At 53.1% G+C, this 17,534-nt stretch overlaps 7 protein-coding genes across 7 annotated transcripts; 4 read left to right on the top strand and 3 right to left on the bottom strand.

Annotated features, from left to right (window-relative positions):
* Positions 1-89: 89 nt before the first annotated feature.
* ATEG_02766 (RibD family protein) lies at positions 90-2,236 on the bottom strand (the record flags this gene model as incomplete). The annotated part of the gene is made up of 2 exons (XM_001211944.1): positions 90-116; positions 389-2,236. 2 exons carry the CDS (start codon positions 2,234-2,236, stop codon positions 90-92), a joined length of 1,875 nt encoding a protein of 624 aa, XP_001211944.1.
* Positions 2,237-2,631: 395 nt separating this feature from the next.
* Positions 2,632-5,950, bottom strand: nic96 (linker nucleoporin NIC96; the record flags this gene model as incomplete). Its single annotated transcript, XM_001211943.1, has 5 exons — positions 2,632-2,958; positions 3,025-3,752; positions 3,803-4,784; positions 4,835-5,468; positions 5,544-5,950. 5 exons carry the CDS (start codon positions 5,948-5,950, stop codon positions 2,632-2,634), a joined length of 3,078 nt encoding a protein of 1,025 aa, XP_001211943.1.
* Positions 5,951-6,535: 585 nt separating this feature from the next.
* On the top strand, positions 6,536-7,244 carry ATEG_02764 (cytochrome c oxidase assembly protein COX16; the record flags this gene model as incomplete). The annotated part of the gene is made up of 2 exons (XM_001211942.1): positions 6,536-6,727; positions 6,813-7,244. 2 exons carry the CDS (start codon positions 6,536-6,538, stop codon positions 7,242-7,244), a joined length of 624 nt encoding a protein of 207 aa, XP_001211942.1.
* Positions 7,245-8,880: 1,636 nt separating this feature from the next.
* ptpA (putative protein tyrosine phosphatase (Pyp1)) lies at positions 8,881-11,100 on the top strand (the record flags this gene model as incomplete). The annotated part of the gene is made up of 2 exons (XM_001211941.1): positions 8,881-10,287; positions 10,339-11,100. 2 exons carry the CDS (start codon positions 8,881-8,883, stop codon positions 11,098-11,100), a joined length of 2,169 nt encoding a protein of 722 aa, XP_001211941.1.
* Positions 11,101-11,700: 600 nt separating this feature from the next.
* On the top strand, positions 11,701-13,404 carry ATEG_02762 (F-box domain protein; the record flags this gene model as incomplete). Its single annotated transcript, XM_001211940.1, has 2 exons — positions 11,701-12,496; positions 12,551-13,404. The coding sequence occupies 2 exons, from the start codon at positions 11,701-11,703 to the stop codon at positions 13,402-13,404; spliced, it is 1,650 nt and encodes a 549-aa protein (XP_001211940.1).
* A 246-nt stretch (positions 13,405-13,650) lies between these two features.
* ATEG_02761 (uncharacterized protein) lies at positions 13,651-14,302 on the bottom strand (the record flags this gene model as incomplete). The annotated part of the gene is made up of 2 exons (XM_001211939.1): positions 13,651-13,714; positions 13,776-14,302. 2 exons carry the CDS (start codon positions 14,300-14,302, stop codon positions 13,651-13,653), a joined length of 591 nt encoding a protein of 196 aa, XP_001211939.1.
* A 959-nt stretch (positions 14,303-15,261) lies between these two features.
* ATEG_02760 (FGGY-family carbohydrate kinase) lies at positions 15,262-17,257 on the top strand (the record flags this gene model as incomplete). The annotated part of the gene is made up of 3 exons (XM_001211938.1): positions 15,262-15,483; positions 15,538-16,098; positions 16,208-17,257. 3 exons carry the CDS (start codon positions 15,262-15,264, stop codon positions 17,255-17,257), a joined length of 1,833 nt encoding a protein of 610 aa, XP_001211938.1.
* Positions 17,258-17,534: the final 277 nt, after the last annotated feature.

Raw genomic sequence — 17,534 nt, 5'->3', positions numbered from 1 at the left:
CAAAAGAGCATTCCGACCATCCGAAAGGATCCAGTCGCCATCGTTCCCAACAACCCTTTTTCTTTCAACTTCCTTGGCTCCCTACTTATTCAATTATAATCCTCGATTGCGGACGTCTGAACCGTTTCTAGTTGATTTCCTTTGTTTCCCAGAATATACCTAGGCAGACATGCCCAAAGCACATGGTATGCGCGGCGCCAAAAGAACTCACCCTTGCTCGAGGTTGTCTGACACTCAAGAAATGTCCGAATGGCAGGCGTGTCATAACTTCGTAACATATATAGTATTGGTATCATGTGCTCTCTATATTCACAGTGCTGGGTTCGACAGGGGGCGCCCGAATCTTCCCACACATAATGACATTCTGTCCCAGTGGCGTCCAACTCACTTCCCGCGGATTGAGGGCGGCGTTCGGTTTCCCTTGTTCATCGCGCTTGGAATTGGGACTAACTCCCACGCCGCCACTGCCCAGATAGGTTGGGGCGACGGTCACGATGATGGTATCGATGAATTCGGTATATTCGGGGTTTAACAGTTCGCTCAAGACAGTGCCCCCTCCCTCGATCATCACGCTTTTGATTCCCTCGGAGGCTAGTGCACGGAGGATGCCTTCCCACCGCAAGCGCCAGTTCTGGTTGTATTCGACGATGCGGAGAAAGTCGCCGCCATATCCTTTCAACATCATCAGCTTCTGCGGGTCGATCTGAGCGCCCGGCGACACGACAACCCACGGCGCTTTGCCTTTGCCTTCAACAGCCGTCCGTAGCATCCTGCATTCCGGATGGACTGGCCACCTTCCGGTGGGATCGATGACCACAGGCCGGGGTTGCCACATCCTTCCAAGGCCCCCAAAGCCTCCTGCGCCCTCAAGTCTACAGTTGAGACCCGGGTTATCGGCCAGGACTGTTCCCACCCCGATCAGAATCGCGTCGTGGCGCGATCGTAGATAATGTGTCATTAGTTTTGCCTCTGGCCCTGAAAGCACTGTCTGCATGCCTGGAAGCAGAGAGATCTTGGAGTCCATGGAAGATGCATAGGACAGCGTGACGTGGGGGAATTGCCGTCTTTCATCGTACTTGGGGAGGTACGGTTCCAGAAAATCCAACGGAAACTGAGGAAACGATAGCGTGTCTGGTGGTAAAGGGAACGTGTGGTTGACCTTGGGCAATCCCGCCTTCGCAGGGGATTGAGGATGGCTCTCGGGGCTCGTTCTCCTCACGATGCCATGGCCTTTTTGGTACTCGTAACCTTCATGTGGGACGAGCTTCACCTCCGGGTTCTGTATCCTCCATTTTGCTGAAACGTTCCGAACGTCAGTAACTGTGCAAAATTTCCCTCCCGCTTCGGCAAGCTTTTCTGGTTCTTCCCGGAACTTCGTGTAGATGGACGACGGCAAATAGCCCTTCACAGCTTCCTTGCGCGCAAACTCCATCAGCCCGGAATTTCGTTTCACCTTGTCAATGTAGTCAAGATCGTGCGCGTGCACCTGGCTGCTCCCGGGAGTCCTCGATATAGTAACCGTCGAATATGCCCCCTCAAACCGAACGACTTTGATCTGAAAATTGCACAGTCCACCCTCGCGCACTCTCTTCTTCCGTGGACGTTTCCCCTCCGGTAGGGGCCGCGTCTCCGAAGTGCGGTGCGTCGGGCGTCGAAGCCGGCACATGTAATAGTCGGTGGTACAGTGGCCCTCTTTGCTGGAGTTGGATCTCTGTTTGACCCACACATTGTCGATGAACGGCCAGTAGGTCTCAAATTCTTCCAGACTGATCTCAATCGGCTCCTTGCACTCGAACATGACCTGTCGTATCCTGGCTAGGTTTGGAGGGTTGCTGATGATGCTATAAGAAGCTGCAGTGGTCCCATTCACTGAGTTCCCGGGTTCATTAGTGCTCTCTGCCCCTTCCGGCTCTCCATTTTGTTGTAAAGTCGCCGCGGTGTTCTCACTAGCAGTATTTCCCGTACTTGTACTTGTGTTATTTGGCGTTTCTGTGGCATCGTCGGCGGGTTGTGACCGTGGCGGATTTCTCGACGTCGATTCGTGCGTGGCAGGTTTGCGATCGAGGTTGGTGTCTTCCGTCTCCTCATCCGAGGTCGTCTCCAGGGGCCTTTTCCTCAGCGCGACAGCTCCATCGCGCTGGGCGGTGACGTCTTGATCAGAGGCCGACAAAGACTTGGAACTTGCATCAGACACGTCATTATGGTCATGGTCCATATCGGGGGGGCTATGATCCATGTCTAGCCCGACGGGCTTCGAAGCGCATGCGCTGTGCCCGGACCTTTCTCTATCGACAAGCTGCCGGCCGGATATTGTAATTCACTCAGTTCATAATGGAGGATGCAGCGGTAGACTAATGAATATGTAGAAAGCGCGGTCTTGTCGTTATGTCCTTCTCGGCGAGATCGTCCATGTTGGATGTTGAGGAGACGGTCAGCTCGGGCCAAACGAAGTCACTACGTACAAGCTCCGCCTGAAGCTTGGCGCTCTGGACAGCGGAAATCCTCCGCCTGCACCCTTACAGAATATTATTCTACACATAGTACTCCGTACGGCTAAGAACTCATCTGAAGACACCGGTAACCAGAGAAGAACACCGATTAATAACTCTTCAACTAGATCATTCTCCAATTTCAATACGCCCCAATATCGGCACCAGCACGCGCAAGCGTCTCGTAAACTCGTGGCGGGAGCTTGTACTTCACCATGCCAGAGAAAATCATCAAGTCCTTAGCCATAACCAACAATTCGCCGGCCAGCCCCTGTCTGATCTCGTTTTCATACGCCCCAGAGTTCAACCGCTCTCGCTCGCGACCAATACAGGTGATGCTCCACATGATTACATGGCCAACATTGCGGGAGATGATTGGAGGGAAGGACGAGAAAGCCTGGGCAGTGCTTCGGATATAAGGAACTGATCCTCGAGCCCTCAGAGGGAGGATGTTCAACTCGTTGATGGCCTGAAATTTGTGTCAGCTTCATGGTGCAATCAGGCGTTGCCGGATGGAGTAGAAGATGTTACTTACATCTAGCGCTTGAGTCCATTTTCCAGCTTCGACTTCTGTCTTCGCCTCCATCATGCGGAGGAGCAGACCACATGCATCCCGGTTTACTTGGCGAATGCGTTGGTAATAAAGGGCATTAGTGTTGTAGAGACCGATCATGTTCTTCGCCAATACCACCGGGTCCTCAACTGCCGTCAGGCTGAGGCTGCTGCCGGGTTCGACCGACTCCTCCACGCCTTGTTGTTCGGTCCGCGGCAGCAGAGGCTGCAACTTCAAGGCAGGACCGCCCAGCTCGACAGCCACCGAATCAGACAACGCCCGGTTGATGATGTCGATAACGCGATCGTAGTCCTCGGCAAGGTGGTATAAGAGGACAGCGTCAGTGATCAAGCCCTTGTCGTCCGCCACAGCAGCGGCCTGCACAGTAATCGTCCTAAGGAACTCATTCTGATCGACGAGTTTGATCAAACTGATCCGCTGCTCAATCAACCCCTTAATGCGAGTTCCATCGGCCCGAATGTCGCCCAGCAACTTGGCGAAATCCCGGGTCTCCAGGATAAATTCCCGTAGGGCTTCGTGGCACACAGAAGCTTGGTTCTTGCCCAGAGATCCAGGCAGGTCTGCATTCAGGCAGAGCAGAGTGAAATAATCGACAGCTGCTTCGACAAGCCCTGTGCGGAATTCTCTCGTGTATTGGGTTATGAGATAACCGAAGTTGATCTGCGGGTATTGTTTCACAGTGAACGATACTGTTCAGATATTAGCGATGATTCGAGGGAAGTTGATGTGAGTTACTCACGTATCTCATCACCGGAGGTGTTGGGGTCAGACACCCGCAGAAGACCATAGTACGCCAAGGCAATCGCGAAGTGCACAGCGCTGATGGGTGCATAAGATCCAAGGTATGAGATGGCTTGCTCGAACATTCCACCCAGGATTTGAAGGAGGAAGAATGTTCCGTAACCACCAGGTCCCTCCTGGCCCTTACCAAACACTCGTTGTCCAATTTCAGTAATGTCGGTCTGAATGTCCTCAAGGCCGAAGACATCACCTGCCACCTCCTCGGCGCGGTCGTCTTCTCTGGCCAAGCTGAATTGCAGCCACATCCAATCCTCAACACTCTGGCTCACGCCATCCAAGCGTCTGCGGCTGAGTTCACACCGTCCAATGATCTTGTAGCAAGCCATCCGGTAGGGGTCGACGGTATTGTCTGGAGCATTACGCGACCGCTGCTGGTACTCGCCATTAATCTTCTGTTGCAGGTCGCGCGGCAACCGTCTGTTTTGTGCAAAAGTGGTCATATACGTCACAAATTTATGATCCAGTGACCGGAACCCAGGATCCTGGCTCACATATTCTGCCGCTTCCGTGACGAATCCACAACGAAGCAGATAGAAGATGAGAATCCAGCAATAATCCTGGCCAACCATCTGTAGCTCGGTTCCGTCTGGGGCCAGGTCTTTTCTGGCGGCCCTGAGTCGGATGTAAGCACGAATTTTATTGATGACAGTCGGAATACCACCAAGCTGCGCTTCTCGGGGGTTTTTGGCAATAGCAGCCTCGATCTCGTTGTAGAAGAGGTTTTCCAGAAACGATCTCGACCCATCAACGATGCGTTTCCGTAGGTTTACAACTCTGCGAGAATTTGGCGTCTCATCCAGGTAGTCTTCGCAAAATTGCCTCTCTTTGAGTGCACCAGGGTCTGAGGAGCTCGTGATATTCACAGGCTCCTTGACAATGCTAATAAGTGCCTGGTAAGCATCAAAAAGCTGCCGGGGGACCTGATATTATTAGTTAGCTCGTATAGGAAGAAAGGAGTGGTGGAACCTACATCACCACCCGTGTGTTTCTCAATCTCTGAAAATTCGTGAAGAACTGGGAATGTGCGCGCCTGGAGCCGAGCGGAGTTCAAGAGCTGAACCTTCTCCGCATAATGACCCATCTTCTCACGCAAGAACCGCAAGTCGGGGGAGTGGACACCGGCGCCTTCATTGCGCTCCATCGGGTCATCGAACAGTTGGTTACTGGCTGCGACAGGACCAGGTGTACCGATAACGGACTTGTCGAAGCCAGACCGTCCAAAGACGCTCCTACGAGCACCTGAAGGACCGGCACCAAACGGCTTGGATTGTCGTGCGGAACGGCCAAAAGAGCCTTTCATGTCACCAGTATCATCCTTCTGAGCTAGACCGAAATGCTGGAAAATCTTCCGGCGCTGTTCTTCCCAGTCCAAATCGACCTTCTCCTCCAGGAATGCATCAAAATCCTTGTGGGTCCGAGCGAGGCTCTCCGCAATCATTGCCTGGCGCCCACGCTGCTGCATGTTCCTGAGGAACTTTTGATTGTCCGGGTCAAACGTGTCCTGCTCTTTCGGAGGGGTCGCTATCGAAACCTGAGGGTCCAGGGCTTTGAGGTCTCGCAGAGCATGCCCAGGTGAGACGCCCGATGCGGCAAGGAGATAGTGGCTGAAAAAATTGAAGTTAACAACGAGACCGGTAAAGAAAAGTGGGATTTCGATTCATCTCAAGGCAATTGCTTACCCTTTACTGGTGAGACCATGTTGGGGTTCCTTGGATCCTCCGGACCCAAGCTCTCTTGCCTTCCGTCGAATGTCATCGAGGCCCAATTGGAGGCTGGGAAGCTCTTCGAAATTTGTGCTTTGACCAATTGCAGAAAGCGGTCTCTTCTTACCACGTTCCAAGAGGCTGTTGAAAAAGGCGGGCTGCGTCGCTTGGTTCGAAGGTCGCGAGTTTTGCGCCGCATTATTTTGCGCTTGACTTTGTCCAAGGATAGAAGACTGGGCGGGCTGTGGTTGAGCTTGCGACTGTGCTCCAAACAAAGATCCGCCAGAAGGAGCTTGCGTAGTCGAAGTGTTGCCAAAGGCGCTTGGCGTATTGTTCGTGGAGAAGAGGCTTGACTGGCCTCCTCCGAATAAGGAATTCGACATGGCGCAAGGGTTCGACAAGTTGTTTGATAAGAAAGAGGGCGAAATAGCAGAGTAATGGAGATCCCGTATGGGAGCTCGAAGTCGCCGATCAAATTCGCTGCGGAAGGCCAAGTCAGATTCGTCGGCGGTACGTATTAAGGATTGAGGAGACGGTAGTACCCACACAACAGAGGTCAAAGAACTCAAAGAGTGCCCAGGATGGGCGTTGAGTGTAGAGTGCTGTGTTCGATTGCTACACAGCAACCAATAATGTTTATATCGAAAACAGCTTTGTCGCGGAGCACCTTTCCAGATCAAGTTACGCGGTCGGATTTTTATTTCGCCGGCGTTTCTTTGCCGCGGAAGACATCTCTGCCTCAGGCTGGCAATAACCGTCTGATCGATGCGATTCCACGAACACCAACCACGAAGGATAAACTGTGCCTCTGGGTGCTGTATTTTCTCCTCTTCATAATGCCTGCTTTTCAAACGAAAACGTTCCGACGCGCTACGACAGCATCGTCTACGCTCGGAGAGCGCATCGGCGCAGCATACCGAGCTACTTTGCCAAAACACCCATTCCTTCTTTTCGGACTTCCCTTCGTCATGATCATTGTTGCCGGCTCTTTCGTGCTGACTCCGGCTACGGCACTCCGATACGAACGATATGATCGCAAAGTGAAGCAGCTTAGTCAAGAGGAGGCGATGAATCTAGGCCTCAAGGGCCCAGATGGAGAGGAAGGAATCAAGAGGAATCCCAGGAGACGGATCCTCGGAGATGAGCGGGAAGAATACTACGTGAGCATTCGTCTTTTTATTTCTTGGGGGTAAACAGGGGTTTATACTGATCTTCATTCCTATCCACAGCGGCTGATGGCGAAAGACTTGGACAACTGGGAACAAAAGCGAGTGCAAAGGTTTAAGGGAGAGCCGGATGGGAGAATTTGAGCGGTCGGATTGTTTTCAGATAGTCCATGTTGAAGCACAACATCCATACGGTGACTCTCGCGATGGACTTCACGGTCAGCCGAGTGCGACGCTTCTGATCTTCGGGTCAGCCGGGTTATGCGTTGTATATGGTCGCGGTGAAATCAAGGTCGCTACTACTTTTTGGTGCGACTATACTCAATCAGCGAAGTCGACGACACCGGTATCTCCGCTCCTGTGTTCAAACTACCAGCAGACTTGGTACATGTTGACTGCGACATGGCAGCCTTGGGTAGTCTCAGCCCAGTATGCCCGAAATTGGGCCGACAGATCAGTCAAACAGGGATATAACAACGCTGCAATTATTGCCGGATGTTCTCAGTGGTAGTAGGCTCGCCTAGGTATATACTTGGAAGATAAATATGAAGGCGCCCTACTGAAGTCTAGGTTGTCTCCAGAGTTTCTAAGTTCCTTTTCAGCTATTGGTCACAGGAGTACCTTAATGTATGTAAATATTTTGCTAGTTGGACAGGTCTAAATCGCGACGCTCAATTGCATTTGAACATTATCATGCGTAGCCATCCCTTTCCCGAGAAGCATTCAGAGATGGAATTCGATATGTGGTAGATTTTATGCGTCATTTGAGTTGGGATGTTTAGCTGTATTTCATGGGACGCTGATGCCAATTAGTGAGTCCTTGTTATTCGATACCTTTATCTAGATCTGAGTGATGAATTGTCGTAGGGCGCCATGGTTGGTAGATCTACGAGTACATGCGTGAAGGCCTAATCCGTTCCTGGTAAGCGTGTTGCCGAATCAGGATCCACCAAGTATCGGTATCGGAGTTCCTAAATAGGTATACGGTACTTATTGTGTAGTAGGTACCTAGATACTAGTATTTAGAATATAAAAGAGCGCATTTTCTGATTTTACTCGGTATGCGGAGAAGCCATTCATGACTCTTCCCGTGCTCAGTCAGGTATGTGGGGGCTGGATTTCACGGATTCATGCTGTAAGTATGAAGTTATAAAACTTCTTCATTTAGTGATATGCGTAGATTGTAGTGCTTATAAGATAAAGCCAAACAATGTGTAGCCGTCTCAATCTGGATACTCTACCTAGGTACTCCGTAGCATCGACTTTACTCCGTACTGACATGCTCTTGTACTCTGAAGTACTGGGTACTCCCGATTCGACAGAACATGGTGGACCTTAGTCAGAAGAGTGTAGCCGAATCGGGTAAGTGGCTTGTTCCCCATACGTCATATCCAGAAAACAACGTCTGGTCGCTCCAATTTTCCCAAACCTCGATTCGCCCTCCAACCTTCGCCAGTCTCGCTTATTGAGCCATTTCCTCTTCGTTCGGACGATTCCTCGCATCCCGGTGGATCAGTGATATCAGCCAGACCCCTCTTTCTCCCCCCACTTCGGCCTGTTGCCAGTGCCATTGGCTCAGAACCTCCCTTTTCTGGTGAAGAGTGACGCCCCCCCTTTCTGTGCTCACTGTGGGAGGCCCTTGTTGTGGTAGACCGTCGCCGCCGCCGTGGCCAGAACCTCACCTATCTAACCACCACGCTCCACTAACACAACCCCTACCGAATTTCTGTCGATTCTTCCCTCCTTCCTGACACTCCCTCGCCATCTTGGTCTGCTTATCTTTCTCCTGAGAGCCTCCTTTTTCTAGAACCCTTCAGTTCCGTGGCTTCGAAAAGCCAAATCTCGATTTACTTCTTTCGCCCCTTTGGCTCGAGCGTATTCTGCCGGTTTCTCCGACAACGTCATCTTTCTTCTTTTAACTTCCGTTAGTCCCAGCATCGTGGGAGATCCCGATTCGATTGTATACGTTGTTCTCTCGTTCTTCGTCTGAATACACAACGCTGTCTGCAACTCTGGTTGTACTTACCTCCCTCGGCTGCTCTTCTTTCGGACGTGATTACATCGCGATGGCAAATGGACTCCATGCGTAACAACGCCACCAGTCATTATATCGGGGTTATCAGGACACAGGTTCGTGGATGAATATCATGTCTGCTATGACAGGCCCAAGATCGCCTACTTCGCCGTGGCCTCAAGAGTCCCCAAGCCTCCAGCTTCCTCCCGCAACACCCTTCTTCTCCTTGTGCGACAATCGCCCATCTCCGTTTAATCCCAATGTCGGTTCCCAGAATGCGTCGGACTGCTCGGGCCCCAGCTACTTCGCCCTCGGCGTCGACCACTCGAACAATACGAGAAACTCTCGGGATCCGCTGCCCTCTGGTCAGGCGTCAGTATCCAGTCCGAAACCTCAGATTCTATCACAGAGAAATGTGCTCGAGAGTTACATGAGCCCTACGAACAAAGGACCGGTAGTCGGGGAACGCGGAGGCTTTCCTCTTTATACACTGACCGTGGGCAACAACGTCGAAAATAAGAGCCCAACTTCTGATCTTCGCAAAGCCACGGCGTCATCAACAGCACAGGCGAGTAGTCTGTTTGTCTCACCAGAGCGCTTCGCAGAGCTTCTTCAATCACCTCAGTACGGACTTTTGACATTCGATGTTCGACCGTATACTCACTTCGCCAAGGCGCATGTCAAGGATGCGCTGAATCTCTGTATCCCCACGACTCTTCTCAAGCGACCCTCGTTCAATACGCAAAAGTTGGCCAACACATTCACCAATGACGGTGACAAGGCGAAGTTTGCCCAATGGCACTCTTGTGAATTTATCATCGTTTACGATGCAACGACATCTGAAATGAAGGATGCCGCCCCTTTGGCCAACGTTCTAAGGAAATTCTCCATCGAAGGCTGGGGTGGGAAGGGGCTGATCTTGCGTGGAGGGCTCAACGAATTCTCCCGCAAATTCCCTTCTCTCGTCCAGCAGCAGCAGACATCACCATCCGGTGTCAAAAAACCTTTCTTGCCCAAGTTGGATCTTCCGTCAGCTGCGCCTGTCGCCGGTGGGTGTGCTTTACCAGATGCATCCCACCCAGCGATACCTTTCTTTGGCAATATCCGGCAACATATGGACCTCCTGGGTGGGGTAGGACAGATCCCCCTCCAGCTTCCAAACAACTTGACAGAATCCAGGAAGCACGCATTGCCTCTGTGGTTACGCAGGGCCGCTGATGATAGAGACAAAGGACGCAACGTCTCTGAGAAATTCTTAGAGCTCGAGAAGAATGAACTAGAGCGCATGAAACAGGCACTGTCGTACGAGAAGTCGGCAGATGCCTCGTTAGTTGGAGCCTCGGGAAAGTTCCGCGTTGCAGGCATTGAAAAGGGCTCCAAAAACCGATACAACGACATCTACCCGTTCGACCACTCTCGAGTCAAGCTGCAGGATGTATCCCCCAATGGCTGTGACTACGTGAATGCCAGTTTCTTGAAGGCGGAGTACAGTGATAAGCGTTATATAGCCACCCAGGCACCGGTGCCGGACACGTTTACCGTACGTTTATCTGATCAACCGGTATGATGTTGTATGACTGACATGTCGCAGGACTTTTGGCGTGTCGTTTGGGAGCAGGATGTGAGGCTTATCGTTTCCCTCACTGCAGAAGTAGAAAGAGGCCAGACCAAGTGTCACCCATACTGGGTTTCCGGGAACTATGGCCCTTTTCAGGTCAACAATTTCTCTCAGAAATACATCTATCTGAATTCTCCTGGCATGCAGCAGGTGGATTCTGGACCAGACCCATCCTTGGCAGCAACCAATGAGGACTCCAGCAACCCCTGCATCATAGTGAGACACTTTGGCCTATCACATTCGGCTTTCCCTTTCCAGCCGTTGCGTGAGGTGATGCAACTCCAATATCCATACTGGCCTGATTTCGGAACGACATCGCAGCCCTCTCATCTGGTCCGACTGGTCGAGCAGTGCGATAGGATGAGGAATGTAACGGCCACAACGCCCTGCGGCGACTGTGGCTCAAGACCTGAAATGCAGAGGCCAGTCTTGGTACATTGCAGTGCAGGCTGTGGACGCACTGGTACCTTCTGTACCGTGGACAGTGTGATGGACATGCTGGGCCGGCAACGTACTAGGAAGGTGGCGTGTCCGAGGTGTGCTTCCAGTGGTGAAACCTGCCACGACGGATGGATGCAGGATGAAAACTCCGACCTTATTGCGAAGACCGTCTCCGATTTCCGCACGCAGCGCCCCAGCATGGTTCAGAACTTGAGCCAATTCGTACTATGTTATGAGAGTGTCTTGGAATGGATCACCTCTCAAATGCGGGGAGAGACTGACTCGCACCGATGATACAAAACCCGATTCAGAAAGCCCTGGTGGCCCGAATATTCTTGCCGACATATACTTCCAAGATCCGTATATACATACGCACTGGTATACGTGTGTGTCCATTTTCTGGCGTAATTGCATGGCGCATGTAAACGCCGACGCATGTCTAGGTGTTCGGGGACAACTGATTGGAAAGGCGTGGTGGGTTTGGTCGCTCGGTCCGGCATTCATGATATATCGCATATAAATAGCATTCAGTTTGCAGTCTCGGTGCATCTTGATCTTCGTGATCTCGGAGGGATCAGTAAAAAAGTGTACTATACTCCGTAGGCATCGCCGGGGGTGCCTGGCTAGAAAGTCAGGGGTCAGGCAACAGGCGGTGGGTGCCTGAGAATGGGGGCGGCGTCCCCCACTCAGTGATGAGACCCATGGTAATCAACCTCGTTTTATAGTCCTTCCTACGCAATATAAATTCTACCATCACCATCGTCTTCTTCTCCAAATCATGCTTTTGGTGAAGGCCCAGTTGGTATCCTCGCAGGCCACCCTCGTTACACATTTGATTCATCTCACAGTTGCATGGTCGGAGCCGCACGCGACGAACCTTCTCACATCAGCATTATGCTCCTAAACCTCCCGGCGGAGCTGGTCCAACTGGTCCTCCAACATTGCAGGACGCCAGATTTCCTGGAGGCCGCGTTCTCCTGTCGGGCTCTGTACGAAATCGCAACCAACTGCCGGGAAGTCCTCCTGCATCACTTATATCTCACTCCAGGCGCGGAGTTTGACTCCCAACTGAAGTCACGCCAGCTGTTCCGACTTCTTGTCCGCCGTGCGTTCCAGCAGCTGTACGGGACGCAGTTCTACGCGTCCTCTACGCAGTATACCTTTGGGTCGGCGAAGCAGACGCTCGACGTCAAGGCATCGGCGTTCTCCCATGACCGGACCACCCTTGGCATTGCGCTGAAGGGCCACGGGGATGTCAGGATCTTTCGCGCGGAGAACAGGAAGCTCCGGCAGGCAGGCCGGCTGTGCTCGCCGTTCATGGCGCAGTCGGGGTCGGTCGAGGTCCTGCGAACCGCGTTCGACAGGGACGGCGGGGTCTATGTGCTCCAGCGCTTCACGCCGGCCGTGGACGCTGCGGACGCGGACCACCCGTTTGTGAGGCAAGCGTTGGCGTCGAATGGCGCCGGATACGTCTATCTCGTTCGTCATTCGTTACGGTCTCCTCACGACCCGGTCCGGATGTGCAGCTTTCCCGACCATGCAGAATATGAGCCGCTGGCTCTTGCGGCGGCGCATAGAGACACGTTTGCGATCTCGTGGCAGCATAAACGCGACGAAAACGACACAGAGGTCGTCCTGTATAACATCCAGGACCAATCGAGCAGTGCCGGCGCCCTGGGGAGATTGATCGGTTGGTCCGCATCGTCCTAGGTCTGTCAGAGGATGTCAAGCTAACGCGCCGCAGAACTCGAGTATAACTCCTGTATTCTGGTGGGAGGCACTCAGGAGAATGACGACGATGCGCATTTCGTCCATCCCAGCATGATGACCTCGGCGCTGCAGAACCGAGGACCGATTATCAACCTCGCGTTCAACGACCGCTCGTCGCAGTTACTGTACTACTACAAAGCGCGGACGCTGTACGGCTCGTTCCAGCGCGTCAACATGTCTTCGTACCCGGTGCAGCCGACCATGTACGGCAACGCCTGCACGGTGCAGTTTGACGAATCGCTCGTGCTTCTGTTTTCTATCGACATCCCTTTCTTCGGTACCCATGAAACCATCCAGCAGGACGGCCGGTCCATGTGCCACTGGAAGTATCTGTCGTTCGGGGTCGCGCGGCACCGCTCGGAGGACTGGACGGTAGCGTGTCTCCTGCGGTCTGAAGCGCTCTGCTCATCGCACAATTGCCAGCATGTGCTGAATCTCGAGCGCGGCCGGCGGTTCCCGGACTGGACGATCGTTGCGCGACTGTGGGGGTTCGAGGATGCGACGGATTCGCTGGGCTGTCGTGTGGCTGCGTCGAAGCGTGGCACGCGCATCGCCGTGGCTAACTGGAATCTACTGTATGTGTGGGCGGTTGAGCCGGGCTCGTTGATCGAGCAGAATAAGGATGGGTTCTACCCGCCGTCGTCGCAGGCGGGCCCCGGGGTGACGGTGCTGCAGCCCGTGGTGCTCCCGCTGAATGCGGTTTGTTTCCAGCTGCAATTCACGCAGGACGAGGACGAGTTGGTGGCTATTACGGATCGGGGACTTATGTACTGGAATCTTAGTCCGCTGGGCGGAGGGCGCAAGGTAGTGGAACATATTGCTAGTTAATGACGATAACAGCATTCGCATGGTCCAGACATATATTAGAAAGTTCGTTGTAGCCTACGTCCGCAGCCTTTACGCTATTGTAGTGCAGGCCACATGGGTCCACCACCACTCGGCGTGGGCAGCTCTGCACACTACCTTGCAGCCATACAGGAATCCGCTGTATAATCCCGAGGGAAGGAGAACGTAGTTTAAGCAGTTCCATATAGAAGTCTACCATTATCAAAAACGATTTTAGACCGTCGGCAATCACTGTCCCTCTCCGCCACCAGACATAGCCAGGAACGTCACGATGAGGATAATCCACCAGTACCTGGCACAGACAGTCAGCGCACCGCCTCCAGCGAACCAAACGGGTATAGAGATCAACATACTTCTGGAAAAAGGTCTTCTCAACCGGTTCATCCGGATTGGCACCGTCGGGCCCAACAACCACAGGACGATTGAGATGCGGGCGCGGCCCCGTCTCGGGGCCAACCAGCTCGACAATGGGACTTGACGACGACGGGCTTGTCGTCGAGACATTGGCAGACATCACAGCGACATGGTAGACCTCCTTGGAGGGCCCCAGATGCAGCTGGAGAATGGGGGCGTCATGTTCGCGCAGGGCGGCCAGGGAGGTCAGCGAGCCGACCCATTGGTTGGGGCTGGCGGGGGTGGAGGTGTACAGGCCGACGCGGACGATCTGGTTGTCGGGGAGGTCTTCGGACACGGGGGGAGGCGTGTAGGAGAGGAGTTCGGGCTTCAGGGAGGTGGGATCGTAGGCGATGCGGGCGAGGAGGGCGGGTTTCGGGGCGGAGAGCGGCCAGTAGAAGAGGTCGGTGGTGATGGATTGGGAGAGGGCGAGGGAGACGAAGGAGAGGAGGAGGAGAAGGGGAAGTGTCCCCGTGGAGAGCCACATGGTGAGGAGTGAGTGGCGTTGGTGGTGAGGTGAGGTGGAGGATGGTGATGCGCGGAGGTGAAGTTTGCGGAGGTATCGGAGGTCGTAGAGCGTCATTTCCTGACTAAGGCACTCAACTCATCTTGATACTACCATAATTTATATTTATATTTATATTTATATATGATGAAGGTATATAGGATGTTAGGATAGGACAATTGTATATAATAAATAGTATTATAATTATACGGAGTATAGGAGGATACCAACCAATGTATGGATCTCTCGCTATATATTTGCATCTATACTCCGTATGTACTAGGTACTTTGAGATCATATTATTATCATTCTAACTTATTGTCATTGCTCCTACTAATTATTATTGAATACTTCCCACTACTCTATAACCATCCTAGTACTCAGGTACTATTCATACTACCTAGAGAGTACTCCATCGTGAAATTTCCATAATAGGCAACCCAAATGCATGCGTCCGACTCGACTGTTCCGGATGGATCAGCCAGAAATCTTCCTGATTCCTTCGCTTTGATGGCAAGATGCTTTCTTTTTCTCTACGGAGGAGTGTCTTCCAAGGAATCAAGCAATCCCCAGCAAGAAGCGGTCAATGGATGCTGTCATTGCTCCCCTCCTCCATGAATAATAAGAAATCCTCTTAATCTCTTCCCCCAACTTCCCCACGTTTTTTCTTCTTTGTCTCTCTCCCCCACTCCCTCTCTTCTTGGTCATCAAGAGCTTCAACTTTCTTCTCCCTTTCTTTCTGCCCTATTCCCTATTCTCTATTCACCTCCCCTTAGCTGTCTGACTGAACCTGGAGCTCTTGTTTCCCCGCCCAGCTCCCCACACATTGGCGGAGCTCCAAATAGCGGGCTGATAAGCTACCTCCTGTCAAGTCCCAAATCCCCAATCTGTCTGTTATCCCCCCAATCCCACCGGATACTATCCTAACCTCTCAGTTCGTCATGGCGTCCTCCATGTCCATGCCTTTCCGCCGCCCCTCTCGCCAGGGCTCCCGCCAGGCCTCCATGGATGCCCGCGAGGACATCCAACCCCACCAGGACCACTACATTGGAATTGATGTCGGCACCGGAAGCGCACGCGCCTGCATCATCGACAGCAAAGGTGACATTGTCGGATTGGCCTCAGAGAACATCGGTCTCTGGCAACCCCAAACCGGTTACTATGTGCGTTCCCTCCTCCCACTCTTCAGCCACTGGTAAATTGACCACCCCTCCCAGGAACAATCCACGACCGACATCTGGCGGTGCATTTGCCTGTCCGTTCAGCGCGCCATCAGCCAGCACAACATCGACCCCCAGACCGTCCGCGGTATCGGTTTCGACGCAACCTGCTCGCTGGCTGTGTTTTCGACCGTCACTGACGAGCCCGTCTCCGTCACCGGCCCCAATTTCGATTCAGACCGCAATGTCATCCTCTGGCTGGACCACCGTCCCGTCGAGGAGACTGAGAAAGTCAACGCGACCAACCACAACCTGCTGCGCTACGTCGGCGGCAAGATGTCCATTGAAATGGAGATCCCCAAGGTCCTGTGGCTGAAGAACAACATGCCCAAGGAAGTCTTTGATCAGTGCAAGTTCTTTGACCTTGCCGATGCGCTGACCCACATTGCTACCGGAAATGAGAAGCGGAGCTTCTGCAGCGTCGTCTGTAAGCAGGGCTATGTCCCGGTGGGCGTGGACGGCAGCGTCAAGGGCTGGCAGGAGGATTTCCTGAAAGAGATCGGACTGGAGGATCTGATGGAGGACAACTTCAAGCGCATGGGTGGTGTCGACGGGGTGGTGAGCCTTTTTCTTATTTCCCCCGTGTTTCTTCTCTCCCTGCGTCCAATATCATGATGCATGATAGTCTACTCTTCCCGAATGTTGACTGCTAACGGATCCTCTGCAGAATGGTGATTATCTCAGTGCCGGTGAACTGGTGGGCACTCTCTGCGAGAAGGCCGCCTCCGAACTAGGCCTTCCGGCCGGCATCGCCATCGGTAGCGGCGTCATCGACGCATATGCCGGCTGGATCGGCACCGTTGGCGCCAAAGTCAACCTCGAATCAGAGCAATTGAGCGCCGACGTCGCGAAGAACGACAAGACGCAGGCCTTCTCGCGCCTCGCTGCCGTCGCCGGCACGTCAACCTGCCATCTCGCCATGTCGCCCGACCCCGTGTTCGTTCCGGGCGTGTGGGGACCGTATCGGGACACCATCCAGCCGGGATACTGGATGGCCGAAGGCGGGCAGTCGGCGACAGGCGAGCTGCTCAAACATGTCATTGAGACGCACCCTGCGTTCAACCAGGCCCTGTCCATCGCCGAGTCCTACAACGCCAACATCTACGAATACCTGAACGAGCATCTAAAGGAGATGGCCCATGACCGCAAGGTCCCCAACGTCTCCTACCTAGGCCGCCATCTCTTCTTCTACGGCGACCTCTGGGGCAACCGGTCTCCCATCGCCGACCCGAACATGGCGGGCGCCATTGTTGGTCTGACCAGCGACAAGTCCGTCGACGGTTTGGCGCTTTACTACTACGCCACGCTGGAGTTCATCGCCCTGCAGACCAAGCAGATCGTCGAGACCATGAACAAGGCCGGCCACAGCATCACCTCCATCTTCATGTCGGGATCGCAGTGCCAGAATGACATCTTGGTCGGCCTGGTCGCCTCAGCCTGCCAGATGCCCGTCCTCATCCCCCGGTACATCCACGCCGCCGTGTGCCATGGCGCTGCCATGCTCGGCGCGAAGGCCGCCAGTGCCGATGCCGAGGGCAAGACCGAGGACCTGTGGGAGATCATGGATCGCATGAGCAAGCCGGGCAAGAAAATCATGCCGACCAACGACCCGAAGGAGAAGGCCCTCCTGGAAGCCAAGTACAAGGTGTTCCTCGAGCAGTGCTACAAGCAGCAGGAATATCGGGCGCTGGTGGACAAAGCCCTGGAATCGAACTGACCTGTAGACGATAAAGGAGTTCGAAAGATGCTGCAACTTCTACGGTTATAATGAGATATTGTATGGAATATGGAAAAACGGGTTTCGGTCATGAAAATAATCGCATATTCTGCAAATTCAATTATCTTTCCTAATCTATCTGCTTGAGCGGTCTGACCCAAAAACGAAGCTACCCGTACGTACAGGTAGCATGCAACAAACCAACAATTCCATTTACTATCCAAGCACAGAATGAATGCCATTCTACAGACTTGAGGAGCCCTGATACAATGAAAAA

The sequence above is a fragment of the Aspergillus terreus genome, genomic scaffold (genome assembly GCF_000149615.1).
Source record: "Aspergillus terreus NIH2624 scaffold_3 genomic scaffold, whole genome shotgun sequence".
NCBI classification, from domain to species: domain Eukaryota; kingdom Fungi; phylum Ascomycota; class Eurotiomycetes; order Eurotiales; family Aspergillaceae; genus Aspergillus; species Aspergillus terreus.
Note: the sequence above shows the minus strand (reverse complement) of the source record. Positions and strands in the feature narration are given on the sequence as shown.